At 40.1% G+C, this 17,203-nt stretch overlaps 1 protein-coding gene across 2 annotated transcripts in view; it reads right to left on the reverse strand.

Moving 5' to 3' along the window:
- Positions 1–17,203, reverse strand: part of LOC129190764 (cell adhesion molecule DSCAM-like) — a 130,130-nt gene that overhangs the window by 101,839 nt on the left and 11,088 nt on the right. For both annotated transcript variants that reach the window (XM_054793278.1, XM_054793276.1), the window contains exons 2-3: positions 8,751–9,068; positions 8,505–8,651 (exon numbers count right to left, since the gene is read on the reverse strand). In XM_054793278.1, coding sequence (XP_054649253.1) covers positions 8,505–8,651; positions 8,751–9,068 — 465 coding nt within the window. The remainder of the gene's footprint in view (positions 1–8,504; positions 8,652–8,750; positions 9,069–17,203) is intronic.

The raw sequence follows: 17,203 nt of genomic DNA on the forward strand, positions 1-17,203 counted from the left end.
AGTTTTTACCAATAAACCAATAAATGTGCCTGACAGTTTGAGACAAGTGTGTGTCATGATATGATTCAAACATTCAAAGATCTTTGAATATTACAATTTGAAATGAGTGTATTAAATGAAATGGGTTAAGGTTTGTAGCTTTTATTCAAGATTCTGCTCAGATACATCCCAAAAATATCGTGACATATTTTGTGGTCCATATCGCACATCCCCAGTTGATAGGTCACATGTAATACATAAAAAATACAGAAGTTTGCTAAACTGCAAAAGCACAACTTCAATCACCATCTTCTGTTACCTCTACTTCCTGCTACCGAGGCTGCCATGTTTGTTGCACAGGTTGACATTGTGTGTGATGATGAAGGTACCATAGGTATTGTAGGTAGATGGAAAGAAAAACACTCAACACCCGAATCACAGACACCGGACGCATCAACAGTGCGTCCCTGGAAAACAAGGATGGTGCGTATATAATACAGAAGAACACAGCCCAGCTCATTAGTCCACTGCTGCCTTTCATCTCTCTATTAGCTCTGTCGATTGTTTATCAAAAGCGGTGCACGGACAAGAGCGGCAGGGCATATGAAAGCTCGCACTGTGAGAGCCCGTTTTAAAATTCATGACGGGTTATTTGTATGTTAGAGCCGATGAAGTAGCGATGTGCAGCTTTCAAAAATACGGGCTGTTTGAAATGATGAAATAAGCAGTCCTTACTTGGAGAGCTAATTCATATTATAATCAACTTTTCAATCACAGTTGATTAATTAGGACAAGACCTAGTCTGTAATTATGCATCTATTTTAGACCCAACGAGATTCAGTGGTTATTCGGTCATTTTTGGCAGCTTATTCTAGTTGTTTCTTCTTAAAGATTCCATAGTATATTGTTAGATTTTCTTATTATACTTCTAGGTTCAGTCTAATAGTGTATTTCACTTTACTATCTTCCCATAGCAATGCTTTCGTGATACCACCACTCACATAGCACAACTATAGATGCACAAATACTGAGGGGGGAAGAAAGTTAACAGACACACTATGAGCATAGTTAGAACCAGTATGAGCCAGTCTCCCACACACAAGCTTAACTTTCGCTTTCCGGACATACAAGCTTAACTTTCACTCTCTAGACAGCCGCGGCAACTGCTATATAGAATTTGTGCACCTTCATTCTGGTGTCTTCATGGATCTTTCTCATTGATATTATAGTCCAGCTGCTTCTTCCGATAGCAAAGCAGTCCAAAGAACCAGGAAGAAAGGCTAAAGAGAAGCAATAGCCATTGAAATTGTATTTTTGAGCAATTTTATATAAGTCTGAGATGTGCCACAAGTGTATTGGAAGTGTGTTGTCCAAAATCTAGCCTTGATGCTGGAATTTAGACAGTGCTTCTGTAAACTCTACTGGGAACACGCTGTTTTTGTGTGTCTGTAGCTTTAATGCTAAAGAGCTGTGTTTGTCCACGAGTGTGTGGCTCCAAGAAGAAGCGCTTTGTGCATTTTATCTACTGTGTTTGTATACACTGTAACTCTGCACTTGTCCAAAGTAATAGATGTCATGTGTCTCAAACAACAGCATAACATTTTAAGATGTGGAGTGAAGCCTACTTATTGCAGCGTTGGTAAAAGCAGTCCAAGTGTCTCTATCCTGGCTGCCTTTTTCAAGTATAATTGTAGAAATATCAACAGCATACACAAATACATTTTACCAAGCAGATGCTTCAAGATGTGTAGTGAAGCCTGCTTATTGCAAAGTAGGAAAAAGCTGGCTGCTTGTTATAGCTGTATACATATCAAATGATTATTACCAAGCACATGCTAACGTAAATAGCGTGTATCCAGAAGCATAATGGCTAAGACTAGCATGAAAATGACTGGAGAAGCTAGCGCCCATGCTTGTTATTTTGTGTCTCTTCAAGCACGGACTGTTCATCCCTCACCATCTGATGCAAGAGAAGCGCACTTGATGTTACAAACAAAAAAAGAAAAAAAACCTGAGGTGAATAATTCAGCATGGCTGTGAGATAGCTTTATTTGATGTCCACTGAGACCTGGTCTTCTTTCATGAAAAATTGAAATAAAAAGAAAGGAACTGGAGACGGAGTTGGAAAACCAGGCTGGGTCAAACTACAACTCTGTCGGTATCCTCCTGCAGCCCCCCCGTCCTTCACCCTCGAGCCTCTCCATAACAGTGTGAGGTGGATCTGCTCATGCATCAGAATCCACCATCAAATATTTATCAGAGAGCAGCAGTGATTTTGACCGTGCACTCATGCTTTTGACAGCGCTCGCCTGCTGCAATACTTATTGGCGTAAACACAGGCAATCCAATATGGTTGCTGTTGCAAAAAGAGAACCGCACAATAACATTCATCATTCAACTCCGCTGCCTGCATAAATACATCAAATGTGACCTTTTTTTTTAAAGCAATAGAAAATATGCAAAATCACTTAGTTACACTTTGTTGAATTCAATAGTGTTTCTCACCTCCTTTATGAAAACTCTGGCACCTGCAACTTTTTTGCAGGATTCAATCAAGAGAAAGCACAGCCGAGTCCTCTAATGCTTGGAAATGAACGCCTTGTCAAAGCAGGGCTAACAATGCTTTACAGGAGGAAACTTAGTTGTGTAGCAAATAAACGGTCCACACACACATAATACATGCAATGAAAGGATTCCCTGGCCGGAATCTGTCTATAGATTCCCAACTCTAAAGGATGTTTTGTTTGTGCCCTCGACTAGTTGGTTAGGTGCACTGTTTGGCTGTATGGTAAACGAGACACATTTTTGGCAATTTTTTTTGCCCAAAACTAAATCCTACTAATACCGGGGCGTATGAAAACTGAAGTTCCACCGTGTACTCAGACAGTAATTGCTCGTTTATCTCGGGCAATTGATTCCGGACCTGTCCGTGATAAGTGAATTTCACAAAGTAGAATTTCTCCTTTATAAATGGAATATTTTTGTACTTAAAACACAGAATACCTGTTATACTTTTTTTTTTACATTATTAGAGCCCTCTAGAGATGAAATAACACCCCTATAGTTACTTTTGCATTCATATTACCCAATATAGTAGACATAATAAGAGAAAATAAGCCATTTAAGACATAAATAAGATTTGTACTCCTGTGTGTTGCTGCAAATGTGTTCCGGTGGTGGGGACAGGGAGTGGGGGTTCAAAGTTGACTTTTAGCTTGGCGTAGGCTACGGCCGCAACCATAGCCCACTCGAATGGATGTTGTGAGATAATTCAAACCTGCAATAAAAGCTGTTTTTCCGGCGATCAAGTCCTGTGCTTGTGTGTCACCGAACATTACAATGACACGTTCTGACCAGTGTAGAATACTAGCTACTGTATCATCACGTCTTTCCAAGCGTTTTCGGAATGCCTTATATTTGTATTCCAGTTTATTTAGCCATTTTGATGTTGAATTTGCTTTAATACGCATATTTTGACTAATGACAGCCTGTATTCAAACACAAAACAGCATGTTTTAATAATTGATATATTTTGATTGGAGTGAGTTTGTTATTGTTATTATTGTTCATACTATAGTGTCAGCAAAGGATCCATAAAGTAACCAATGTGTTACGTTAGTCAAAGGGATTTTACACATCTGTTGAAGACGTTATTCATTTGGCCAAAGTCTTGAACTGAAGAGTAATGTTTTATTATGAGGACACACCCCCAAAGTCCTGTGTGCATGAGTCACTCCATTTGCACACCCTCATCATGTCTGCGTGCCGCACATTGGCCAAATCTCTGTGACATTAGGCGACGTCTTTTAACCAGCAGCTTGCAGCAAGTCAACTGAAGCGAGCTCGCTTAGTAAATAAGTCTCCGGCATGGATCAGAGGACACATCTTCATGCTTGAGCAGGCACATTTAAAATGCCACCAAAACACCGTCTCGGATTTTGCCCTCAGTCAAATGACATCAAGTGCTCACTTACAGGTCCCCGAATGCACCACGGTTGCGAAAGCAGCAGGCGGGCGATGCAATCATAGAGATAAGCATCCTATTTAGCTTTACATAAAAAGTCAACCTTCTGGTGTGTTGAGTTGTCATGCGAAGCCACGGGATGTAAAGAAGTAAAGGTAAGTAAGTAGGTCGTGATGCAGTGTGACAGTTATCAACATCCTCTGGCTAGGTGGACCAGATGGTTGTAAGGGACTTCACTGCTGGCACATCAAGATGGTGAAGGTGATGACTCACAGTGGGACGCTTAAGCAGGGATGTCCGAAACTTTTTCACCGAGGGCCACATCCTGAAAAATCAAGGGATGCACGGGGGCCACTTTGATGTACTAATTCTTTTTTGTTTTTTTCTAATTTTGTAAAAACTTTTAAAACATTAGCTATATTTTATCTTTTTCTCTTTATATTGTGTCTTTTTGCTCTATTTTTCTACCTTTTTCTCCATTTTCTACAACATGCTGTGGGCCGATAGAAAAAACAAACAAAGAAAGTTAAGAGAGTGAAGTCGTATACTGTAATTTCGGTGTATTAGTCGCTACCTTTTTCTTGAATCCTGCAGCTTTTACAGCCTTTTGTTTTTTTTAATTATGGCTAAACAGTTCGCATGATGCTTACACTGCAGAATTGGACGAGTGAAGTGGACACTAATTTCACATTTTGAAGTCTTATGCAACAATCGTGTTTTGATCTGACAAATCCGAAGTAAGTTTGCTCAAATGTAGAATTAGTACAGCTTCTGTTTGGACTACTTGGACCGAGGCAGATGTTGAACTCCGATGAATAAAAGCATCATCGGGGCTGACTAGTGACGCTGGTAACATTGAGCGGAGATAGAATTGCGAGGTTTATAGTTTGTCAAAAAATCCACGATCACCAACAGGTTTGGAAAGGCTGACTTCTGCGTGATGAAGAGGACAGCTCAAGGTAAACGGCCAATTTGCCCCAAGACAAAAGTGACACCAAGAGCAACAACAAAAGAGATGAAATGTGTGATGAAGGAAGACGCTGAAAAAGACAAATTTAATGGTTTTAGTTCCAAGAAGAAGGAGGATGAATGACTTTTCTGGTAGGCTACTGTTTAACAAGTCATGTTACACGCCCTGTTCGGCACTGTTTAACTAGTCATGTTACACGCCCTGTTTGGCACTATTTAACTAGTCGTATTACATGCCCTATTTGGCACTGTTTAACTAGTCATGTTACACGCCCTGTTTGGTACTGTTTAACTAGTCGTGTTACACACACTGTTCTGCACTGTTTGGAAAAAAGTGTTTATTGAATCAAAAGTTTGCAAAAGTTTGAAAAAAAAAGTTCAAATGTTTCTGTGTACTAAATATCTCACGTTACGACGTGGACACCTGCAGTTTATAGATCAGTGTGGTCTATATATGTACAAATCTTTTTATGAGTGCGGTTTTTACACTATAGTCTGGAAATTATGATAATATTCAGTGTAAGAAAAAAAATAATAAAGTCGTAATATTGCAGGCAAAAAGATTAAATGTTATGACAAAACACTGGATTGATAGGAGAAAAAAAGATGCAATGTTACGAGAATAATTTCATCTGGTAATTTCATGAAATATTCTGTAAAATGCTTCTGAGTTCACTGCCTATATAATATCATGACTTGTGACTTGGGGCCCTGTCACACCTTGACGATTTAGGCAGCGCATGTCTGACGTGATCATTTTGATGGCATACGTTGAACTGCCAAAGTTTTTTTTTTTTCAATTTTGGGCATGTACATAGCATATTCATAACGAGTTTGACGTAAACATGACGTATTAGAACGTTTCTCTAACTTATAGACAACTTATATCAACGAATGCGTAGCGTGTTGCCAATGTTCACAATTTATGCAACCAACGGCCAACGCCTGTCACACCTTGACGATTTAGCCAGCTTACGCCAACGTATGAAAAATTTGGCTGGCGTACGTCGTAGTACGTAAGTCGTCCAAAAATTTTGTGCATGCATAAAACCTTTCCACGTATGTCAACGTATGATTCATACGTCCCGCATCCGCGGGCAATAAGTTATGCAATCGTTGACACCCGTTCACACACGTTATTTGTAAGTTACACACAAGTTGTAATACGTCAACATACCTTGAGACAAAACTATGTCTTCTTTGGCTGCAAGCTTTGGCTGAGAGGAGACGGAGGCTGTCGTGTTTACATTAGCAGTTAGCAGCTTGACTATGGAATCACAGGAGTGCCAAAATTAAAAGGGAATACGTGTGGAAATACAAAGAGATTTAATAATACAAAAATATACAAATGTGGAAATACAAAGACAATCAATAATTTAAAAAATATAAGACAAAAGAATGATTTCTGGATTGTCTTTGTTTTTTCCATTTTGGCGTCGCTTTTCCTGTTTTGTCTTTGTCATTACTAAATGCAATGACAAAACGCAAGTGGAAAAGACAAATACAAAACAGGAAAAACAACGGCAAATTGGAAAAAAAACAAAGACAATACAGAAAAAACAATGACAAAATGGAAAAAGAATATGACTACATTATATATTTTTTTTATTATTGCTTCTCTTTGTATTTCCACACGTATTCCCTTTTAATTTTGGCACTCCTGTGATTCCATACTTGACTAACAGTGCATCAAACCTAACGCTAACTTGGACAGTAACATGCTGTATTTCTCCATTCTTTTTGAATGTAAATACTCCTATGCACTTTATGTTGACGTGATCAATAATGCTTGATTAAAACATGCAGGACAAAGCGCAAAAAAAAAAAAGTTAGTTCCATTCGCAGTGTCACAGTGCCCTCTACTGGTCAAGCTAAGATAGTTTTGTCTCAAGGTATGTTGATGTATTACGACTTGTGCATATCGTACAAATAATGTGTGTGAACGGGTGTCAATGATGGCATAACTTATTGCCCGGGGATGCGGGACAAATGAATCATACGTTGACATATGTCAAAAAGTTTTATGCAGGCACAAAAATTTTGGACGACTTAGACATATACCGGCGTGCTTCCGTGTGCTGTTAACATTACCCATTACCTTTACCCATAACTTATTCGACGTACACCAGCGTATTGGCCAAATTTTTCATACGTTGGCGTAAGCTGGCTAAATCGTCAAGGTGTGACAGGGCCTTTATATTGTGACATATTTTGAAACTAAAATGATAACTCCATTCTAACAACACAGTTTTGTTTGTCATGATATTGTGACTTTTTGTTAGAAAACGCCTTTACTCTTTATAACATTGCAACTTTTAGCCACACAACAGTACTACATCTTTTTCCCCTAATTTCACAATTGTTTTCTTGCTAAATTTGAACTTTATTTTCACAATATTCAAAGGTCGTTATTGAGTGTGGCCCTGACACTCCATATAAGGATATGTCATTTACGTTACAGCCAAGAGATGCATTTATTATCCAGTTAAGACAACATGTGCAATTATTGTGCGTGAAACAATAAAAAAAGGTCGTCCACCATGATTATTATTATAGCCCAGGAGTGACCATTATGGCGATTGCGAGCTACCGGTCGATCGCGAAGGTAATGTAAAGGTCACTTTGTAGATGTCATATGACATCAATCAGGTGACATGACGCTCCCCTCCTGATTCGCTATTGGCGAAGATGAAGTGGTGAACAGACGTCTCAAGTTACACATAAAGATGCAACTTTCATCTTTATTATTCTAATTACGGAAAAACTAACTCAGTGGCAAGATGCCTGGATCTATGCTCTAACAGTTACGCGTTCATGTGCTAGTTATGCAGGGAAAAGGGAATTGTTTGATGACTTTGCATCTGAGCTCCACAATAGAAATGCGTGTTTTCTACACATCTGCCTATTAAACTATTATTTCATGAGTAATTGCAAAATGGGCCTATTGCTGAAACCTTTTTAATACGGTATGTTGCCTTGACTCGGCTGCATTGTCTTTCGTATAATTGTTTTCATTTCTCGTTTGATAGCAAATGCCAACTGGACTAACAGAAGGACTGTGTGTCTATACAGTACTACTCAGGTTATGTACACAACTATTGAGGAATTATGAGGAATTATCTTTATTGCCATATGGAATTGAATAGAATTGTGAATTATTGAATAATATCGACAACTTTCATGACCTGTAAACTCTGAAACTGTGATTGTGAAATACTAATAATTAGTATTAGCACAGTAGCTTCCAAGGTTACTGGTTAGATTTGATATATTGTATATGTTTTAGAGTAAGAGATAGATCAAAAACTGAAAAAGTATGTGCACCCCTGATATACATGTACAACTTATTTAAATACTCATATTTACAAATATAGTAAACATATTACATGACATATTTATAAATCATGTTATGTTTACAGTAGGAAGTAGATCTTTAGGACTTGGTCTTGATAAAAGTAGCCCACAGGCTGAAAAAATGTGAGCAACCCTGTCGTAGACAACTGCACTCTTACGGTGTAAGACGTGTAGTGAAGCCATCTTATTGCAACGTCGGAAAAAGCAATGACACAATACAATCAAGCGGTGGACGTACCTGAGCTGAGTGAGACTGTGTCTTTCTCCCATGATACAACACTGACGTAGGCCTCAACAGAAGCAGGGATAATGCACTTGAAGACGGCTACGCTGCCACGCATAGCCTTCTGGTCAGCCACTCGGACTGTGTAGGGTTCCCTTGAAACTACACGAGAAAGGAAACATGCTCACTTTGTTTGTTCCGTCAGAGTTTCATGCCAGTCAACAAAGTGAACCACCAGTTCCGTCCTCCTGCTGGACTCACCAGCTTTAATGTGGACATCCTGACTCCTAATCTTGCCAGTGGGGTTTTCGGCAGTGCAGTAGTAGGTGTTGTCATGGATCAGCTTGCTGAAGCTGGACGGCAGGAAGTTGAAGATCTGGAGGGTTCCGTTCGGGTGGACGTGACGGATGCCCGGGACATCATAGATCTCCTCACCGGTCGCCAGGTACCAGCGAAGCGAGGCGGGGGGCGCGCCCCCAGCAGGACAGGGCACAGAGGTCCCTGTGGTGCTGGCGAATACTACCTCTTGCAGAGATGCATTGACAAAGTATAAGCTGGAATGTAGATCCTCACTGAAAACTGCAAAAGAAAAGACACAATGGCGTTTAAATGTTTTCTATTTGCCTAAAGTAGTGCACATACGTGAGTACAGTTATTCATTTATTAATTACACTATATCTTCTCCAGGAACTATAGAAATAAAACTGTAGAGAAGTCTTGTATAGTAAGACGTAAGAAATATACAGCTTGTATAGCAGTATCATTATACGATACACTGAAAATGACTCAATACACAGCCATTCTTTTCTGAACAGCTTTGTTTTTATGCAGAAACTTCCACAAAGAGAGTCTCTCTGCTCTAAACGGCTTACAGTGACATTCATACGTACGGACAACGTGCATGTTTTTGGAATGTCGGAGGAAACCCCGGTACTCGGCAAAAATGCAAACATGAGAACATGCAAACTCTACACAGAGATGCCCAGGCGAAGATTCGAACCCAATCTTCCTGATCTCCTGACCGTGTGGCCAACATGCTAGCCACTCGGTTGTACTTTTGTTGTACTTTTTTGAAAATTAGGTTGGGGAAGAAGTTTTTATATGGGAATTAAGTCCAAAGTTTCTGGGAATACAAACAAAAAAGACGAACAGTGAAAATGGGGAAGAAAAGGAGCAAAGAGTTCTTGAAATATATGTTAGTTCTTAGCATATCTAAATGTGTTGTTTTACAAAACATGGAAGTAGTCCTTGCATCCTTTCATGTTTCAGGATACAACCCTCAGTGGAAAAAGCCAAAACAGATATGATGCTGCATTCCACAAAGTTTTCTGTACTCCTTCTGTGCACAAAATCTAAAGACAAGTGCAAATGGCAGAAATTGTGGGTTTTTTGGTTTTTTTTTTTACCAAAAAGAATTTAGGTACTTGAGTTAATTGAGAAGTAGATCAAAGAAGTGTGCGATTGCTTGTGAAAGCTTTTCTTCAAGCACAGAGAGAGAAATTGGATTAGGATTTATGTCACGGCTGCTTCCATATTCATCTGTTTCACGTTTCATGAAAAGGATGCGAGACCGACTCACTTTAGCCAGGCGGAGAGCAATAGCCAGATTGATTTAATTAAAAGAAGAGAAATTGACAGTTTCACAGCACTGCTCCTTTTTCTTCATTGACCGCGCTCCCCCCAGCAAGAGCTCACAACATGGTCTGGTGACGCAGGTGCACTCAGACCTCACAAACGTTCGTCTACGATGTCATCAGCGTCATCATCAACACAAAACACAATTTTGATTTATGGTGTTGTTAGATAGCAACTTTATTCATCTCCAAGAGATGCAAAAATGTAATAATGAACTTAATCACAAAATGAAACAACCAAAGCAAGACATGAAAGAGAAGCAAAATAAGAAAATGGAATAAATAAAGAATAAATAAATAAATACAGAACAGATCACATCAAATTTGCAGTGCAATAATACATAATAAATAATAATACATACTAGTAATACTACATAATAAGGTAGTAAGTCCAGTCCTGTGTGCTTTTTTATCGCTCCCCCTCTATTGTGTTGAAACTTCGCATGGCGTGGGGGAGGAAGGATCTGCTCATTCTATCAGTGTTAGCAGGACAGTGATAGTAATCGGCCACTGAAACTGCTCTTCCGTCGGGAGATGTTGCTGTGTGTTGGATGATGCGGGTTATCTATGATGGAAAGGAGCCCCCTCAGTGTCCTTTGTTTTGCCACAGATGTCGGGCTGTCCTGCTCAGTGCCAATGACAGAGCCTGCCTTCCCCACTAGTTTGTGGAGACGTGACTGTTCCCAAAGACACAAAGTGGCTGCAAGAGCAACACCTTCCTCTTCAACACCACCATTCTATTTTGTCATGAGCTATCTCTTGAATTCAATCGTGTTTCTCACCTTCTTTATCCAAATGCTGGCACTTGACAAACAATACTGAAATCAAGAAAGAACTCATGGCAAAACAGGAAAGCGGTGTTGAAGAAGAAGGTGTTGATCTTGCTGCCACATTGTGTCTTTGGGAACAGCCACGTCTCCAGTGAAATAAATGTTCATTTCTCCCTTTCGTTCATCATTTACTGCATATGTATTTATATGCATTTCAAATTGTTTTCTGCACGACAATTTTGAAACTAGTAAACGTGCTATTGGCTTTCTGGAACAGATTCATTGGATTTAGATGATTTCTTATGGAAGGAATTGATTCGGTTAACGTCGTTTCGGTTAGAGTCCGACCTTCTGGAACAAATTAATGACACTAACCAATATTTCTTACTTGCAAAACAGTGGGGGAATAAAATTTGGATCCCTGGTGAGTTTGAAGACAGAACATTGACAAAGAAAATCCAGAAGAATGTTGAAGATGGGCTGTTGTGTCTTGCAGGATGACAATGACCCAAAACAAACAAGCAGGGCGACAAAGAAGCATCCCAAGAGACTCCAGGAGGGGCCGAGCCAGTCCCTGGACCTGCATTCTGGAAATCTGTAGAGTGACATGGAACTTTGAGTTGCCAAGCAATAGCCTCAAAATCCGTACTGAGAACCCTGGTGACCATCTACAAGAAACACCTGACTTCTGCATCTGACAACAAGCATTTATCCGCCAAGTGTGACTGCTTGAGGACGAAATGTTTATTTCACTGTAGAAAATACGATTTAGGACCTTTATTTAATGTTTCTTTGTTGATTTTTTGTTGACACTTTGTACATCTGTTAAAATAAGTCTACCAAAAACCCGTAGGGGTTAAATTTACAAAATCACCAGGGGATCCATCATTCCCCCCACTGTGTATACTCTAGGTATGAACTTGAAGCACCCACCAAAAAAAGATCCACACGTATTTTCTCTTATTAAAATAAACAGAAGGCACATTTAATCAAAGCAGATTTAATGCAAAATTGCATCTGAGACGGGCAGATGCCAACTAGTGCAAAGCGAGTAAACGCTCCCACTCCATGTGATCTGCCCAGAGGCGATACACCACGCGCCCCAGCTAAATGACTGTCCTCCAATTTGCTCTCATGAATATTAAGCAGCGCTGTGACAGGAGAAAGGCTTGGCTCCATGCGTGCCGCTGATCCTCACCGACAGATCTGTCCTCTGATGTTTCATGGGAGGGGAGCGGGCTATGCTAAACGAAGCAACACACGCACACTCCTCAGTTTGTTTTCATGTCTTAAATGAACCAGAGTGGCTGCCTGTCTCGTTAAGCAAAGTCCCCGGACTGTATCTTCATTTAGAAAACACTTTAAGACAATGATGTCTAAATTATACACTTGCTGCTTTTGAATGTGTGAGCACAAGAGGACTCTGCTGCTGTTGTTAACAATAACAGACAAAACTGGAGGGACCAGCCAGAGTCCAGACCTAAATCTCATAAGGTGACACATTTGGGGCATCCTGCAAGGAAGACAAGGTTCAGCTGACTTGCTCACATCCTGTATATCTTTAAGTACCCTGGAGAAAGATGCTTATTGCTTATCAATACTTGTAAATGACCCAGCTAGTTAGCTTCCTTGGCCATCATCAGGTGGTCTGTTGCAAATGATTCAGGACAAGTGTAATGAAATGGAGATAAAACACGTATTAGTTAAGAAGGCTCTCACTTGATTATGCGTGCAACCGCATGAACCGAAAAAAGCAGCTATTGCAATTAAAATGAAACTGTTGCCTTTTGCAGTTAATTATAATCAGTCCCCTATTTTTCTGGGGGAGAGCCTTGCTGTGGTATTTCCCTCTCCTCGACCTAGTTAACCATATTTATAGTATGCAAATGCATAATCCGTTTGACAGACAGGAGTGGATGAATATCATTTGTAAACGCCATTTACGGTTTCTTTTGCCTCAAGTCCCAAACACACACGCTCTGAAGATGACCCGCAGTGCTGTTGCGTACGCGTCAACTACAAATGCATGGTCATAGGGGCTGGGCTTCTACGGTCTACGTCTAGCAGTGGAGAGGTCAGTCAAAGATCACCTTCATGAAAGGAGAGTCGCCTCTGCTGCTGATTTAATGACGACACATTTTTTGTTGGATTTTCTCTGTCTTTTGTAGGATCTTTTGGTCTAAACAGAACAGACTTATGGGCCGTTTGGATATCATCTGTGGTGGTACTACATTTACTGTAGCATTGAAGAGTCTTGACAGATTTGATTTATCTCACAACAGGCACAATCCCATATAAAAATCTCTATTAAAAACACTAACCCACGCCAAGCTAAAAATAAACTCTCAGCCCCTGACAGCACTTCCTGTCTACCCGCCACTCAGCTCCCTTAGTAAACACATTTATAGAAACACACACGAGCATGGGTCTTATTTATGTCTTAAATGGCTTAGAAAACATTATGTCTACTATATTGAGTAACACAAACGCAAAGCTGACTATATGGGTGTTAGTTCATGTCTAGAGGGCTCTAAAAATGTTAAAACCTGTATTTAGAGGGTCGTAAATATTTTATGCTCTTACTTTGTAAATGTTCCAGTTCTAAATAAGGGATCTGACTTTGCAAAAATTCAGTGATCACAGTTGAGCCTGAATCCAATTAACCGCAATAAATGAGGGATCACTGTACACTGACATGCCGCAACTTTATGACCATTTGCACCAAATCATCTCAAAATTAGAGCTGTCAAGTGTTAACTAATTTAGTTCATTAATTTAGTGAACATGTTTAGCATCATTATCGTATGCGCATCAAGGCCCATTCTGTTAAAACAGCAGACGCAAGCATATCGTGTAGTGTCCCCATTCTTGAATAACTTTATTCTGACCTGAACACGTCAACAGCAGTGCAATTCCAACACCATATATGTTTCTCCAACTCCAAACAAACCCGTCTCAAGTACGTTCATCCTGGGTACGGCACTTATTGTCACCAGATGTGACAATGTGTGGTCAAAACAAACAGAAAAACAGAGAAAAACAGTAAGTGGACATTCTTTTCACTCACTAAGGTAACTCTTATTGCGGAAGTACAATTTGCTGCATTTAAGTATGCTCGGAAATCCCAGAAAAGAAACTCAAAATGTGAATTAATCTGAAATGACATGGCGTCTTTGAACGTAACCTTCGTGGCTTATAATAAGACCATTAAAGTGTGATTCTGCTACTAGCGTTGGGCAAGCTGATTTTCAGACATGTGTGCTATCTTTTAGCTTGATTTAAAGTGCCACTTCATTTGGAGCTGTTCATGCCATCCATCCATCCTTTTTCTATGCCACTCGTCCTCGTTAGGGTTGCGGGGGTATGCTGGAAGTCATCCCAGCTGACTTTGAGCGAGAAGCGGGGTACACCCTGGACCCGACGGAGCTCTTAATACATGCAAATATATATAATTGTGTCCTGTCATTTATCGTTCTCTTCATAAAATACATTTTAAAAATTGGCATATTTCTCACAGAGTAGGCAAATAGTGATCAATCATAATTAATTCATTTGAAAACTGTGATTAATTTGATTAAAATGTTGAATTATTTGACAGTCCTCCTGAAAAAGCGGTCTTTCGAGGGATAATAATGCCCGCTTTTGACATTACAATACGAGTACGTTAATTAAACTGTGTTTGACTAACGCTGCCTTCTCAATAAACCATATGAACAGTATCAGCAAACTGATCTGCACTTTCAACAAATACACATTCAGTCCCATAGCATCATCCACACAAAATACAGCACTACGTTGTAGCCACAATCCAAGCCCACAGTTCATCCAGTGTGCCAGTAAACAGTGAACCTCGGTGCCTTACTGTGATACTCAAAGACGTCTGATTGAGACTTGAGTGGCTATAATCTAATCCCGTCCAAAGTAATCTAATGGTCAGCGTGCATCGTCTCTCCCGATAACATGATTAAGCAGCAGCATCCACATTGCGCAGATTGTTGCTGACAGAGGCCTGACTTCAGTCGGTCACGGCGCATCCTGGACGACCAACCTTATTATGTCTCCAGTTATTAAGGTTAAGGGCCTTCAAAAGGGAGTCGCCATGGACGGTGTCTTAGCGTGACCGCTGTCCACCTGCAACGGCATGCAAGCTAAGCGGACACTTGCTGTCAACACGGGATTTACAGAGCAAAGAAACTTTAAGATGATAGGAGAAGTCATCTGACAGCCTTTGGCCTCAAGGTCAGAGTTACCTGCAAATATAAAGGAGACGCAAACGTCCAGATGCCTTTTCGTTGTTATTCGGGAGATGACCACATCCTCAATTGTGACATACTTTGAAGATTCAACAATTTTTTGTCACCAGTGTATCATTGATCCTACCTATGACACCATTTTTAGCTGAAGGCTGAGACGTTCTGTATGTAGTTGCTTGAATCCAAATTAAAACCTAGATTGACTGAGTTGAAAAATGTTCACAGAAACAGACGTTCTGGCATGGATACAGATACCCACATTCCTATCTGTCTCTAGGTTCTGGACTATCGATCCCACTTCTGATGCCATTTTGTAAAGGTGAAGGCTATAAAGTACGTAGTTCCCTGAATCCAGTTTAAAAGCTGACCAAGACACCAAAGAGCCTTGTTTCTATCCATCCAGCCACCGTATTTTCCACCCAGCAACCAGTCCCACTTTCAAAATGTTCTGTACACACAACCACAGTGACAATTCCATTGCCCCCAGGTACCCATACTCCTATCTGTTTCTAGTGCAGAGGTAATCAATCCCACTTCTGACACTTCTTCTGTTTTGCAGTAGACTGAAAGTATGTAGTACCATGAATCCAGATTAGCACCGAACCTGGGGGGACAGAGCCTTCTCTCTTTGGAACTCGCTTCCGTCGCCCATCCGTGACACTGCTGACTTTACCACTTTAAAGTCTAACTTTAAAACACACTTGTCCTGCACCGCTTTAACAGATAACTCTTCAAAACGTACATATTGAGAAATACATCACTTGTAACTGTATTTGTTCTCAACTCTGCTTTTTCTTTACTGTTATTTTGCTATTTTGTGCACTTGTGTGTGTTTGCTTTTACCTGGACACTCAATGTATTCCGTTTTAAGTTGAGCAGGACAGATTTCTATTTAATAACGATATTTATTTGCATTATTTTATTCTGTTCATTTTGTTATCTTGAGCTAAAGATGAATTATTGAACTGTTTATTTCCCATGCATCCGTATGACTCCAAAACATGCATCAAATTAAATTCAGGTTTGTGTCAAAGAGTACAAAAATTGTTTCACACAAATAAAAAATCAATAAAAATGTATTTTTTAATATTTACCTGTTTGGCAGGGACTCTTTGAATTGTCTAATGGTGCACCTGACCAATAGTGCTCATCAGAAAATAAACGGAAAATTGGCATATCCCCCCAAAACTGTTATTATTATTATTGTTGTTGTTGTTGTTGTTGTTGTTATTATTAATATTATTATTATTAAAACATGGATCAATTAAGTTGAAAAGTCCATACACTGACAAGTGTATCAAAAAGGCAGTTTCTATCCAACCATTTTATACCCACCAACCAGCCCCAATTTTTAGTTGGAGCCTGGAACCTCTGACCAGTGTCCACAAGCTAACAGCCATCCAAACCCACCAATAACCATGTTTTGTCTATTTTGGGTGATTTTTAAAAAGTGATAATGTCATTAAGGGGCCACGGCAGGCCTTTGAAGCTCCACTGCCAGGAGACGTCTGTGACCAGCAGCTGGTGGAGTGTTCATGTGGATGTCACAGCAGCTGGCTGCTCTCATCCTGTTAGCTCTGTCTGCCATTATCTGCCCTCCCTCCTCATCCTTCTCTTTCAACGCTGCAACTGCGTGCTATGCTCATATTAATACTCCAGACTCATTTGACCGTCTTTATGGACTTATCATATTAAACATTTATCGCAGCCATTTTCCCTAAACCAAGCATGTTTATTCAACACTTAGGGGACCACAGCACGGATCCTTTTAGCAATTCCCCCATCCTGTACACACAAACACACACACACACACACACACACACACAGCCTTATTTTCTCCTCTACCTCATTTCTTTCCATTTCTCCATCTCTCTTCCCTCAGCCCCCTGTCTTGGTTTATTGCATCTATGTGCCGCGGGACGAATAAAAAGCAGAGACATTTTTCTACACTTCTGTTCCCCCTCTTTGCTCTCTGGCCATCTTTTCCTCAGGTGACAGGGGGTTGAGGGGCTCTAGGGCACGAAACAGACACAAATATATGCTGAGAGTTAAATACC

This window comes from Dunckerocampus dactyliophorus, chromosome 12 (assembly GCF_027744805.1).
Source record: "Dunckerocampus dactyliophorus isolate RoL2022-P2 chromosome 12, RoL_Ddac_1.1, whole genome shotgun sequence".
NCBI lineage: Eukaryota > Metazoa > Chordata > Actinopteri > Syngnathiformes > Syngnathidae > Dunckerocampus > Dunckerocampus dactyliophorus.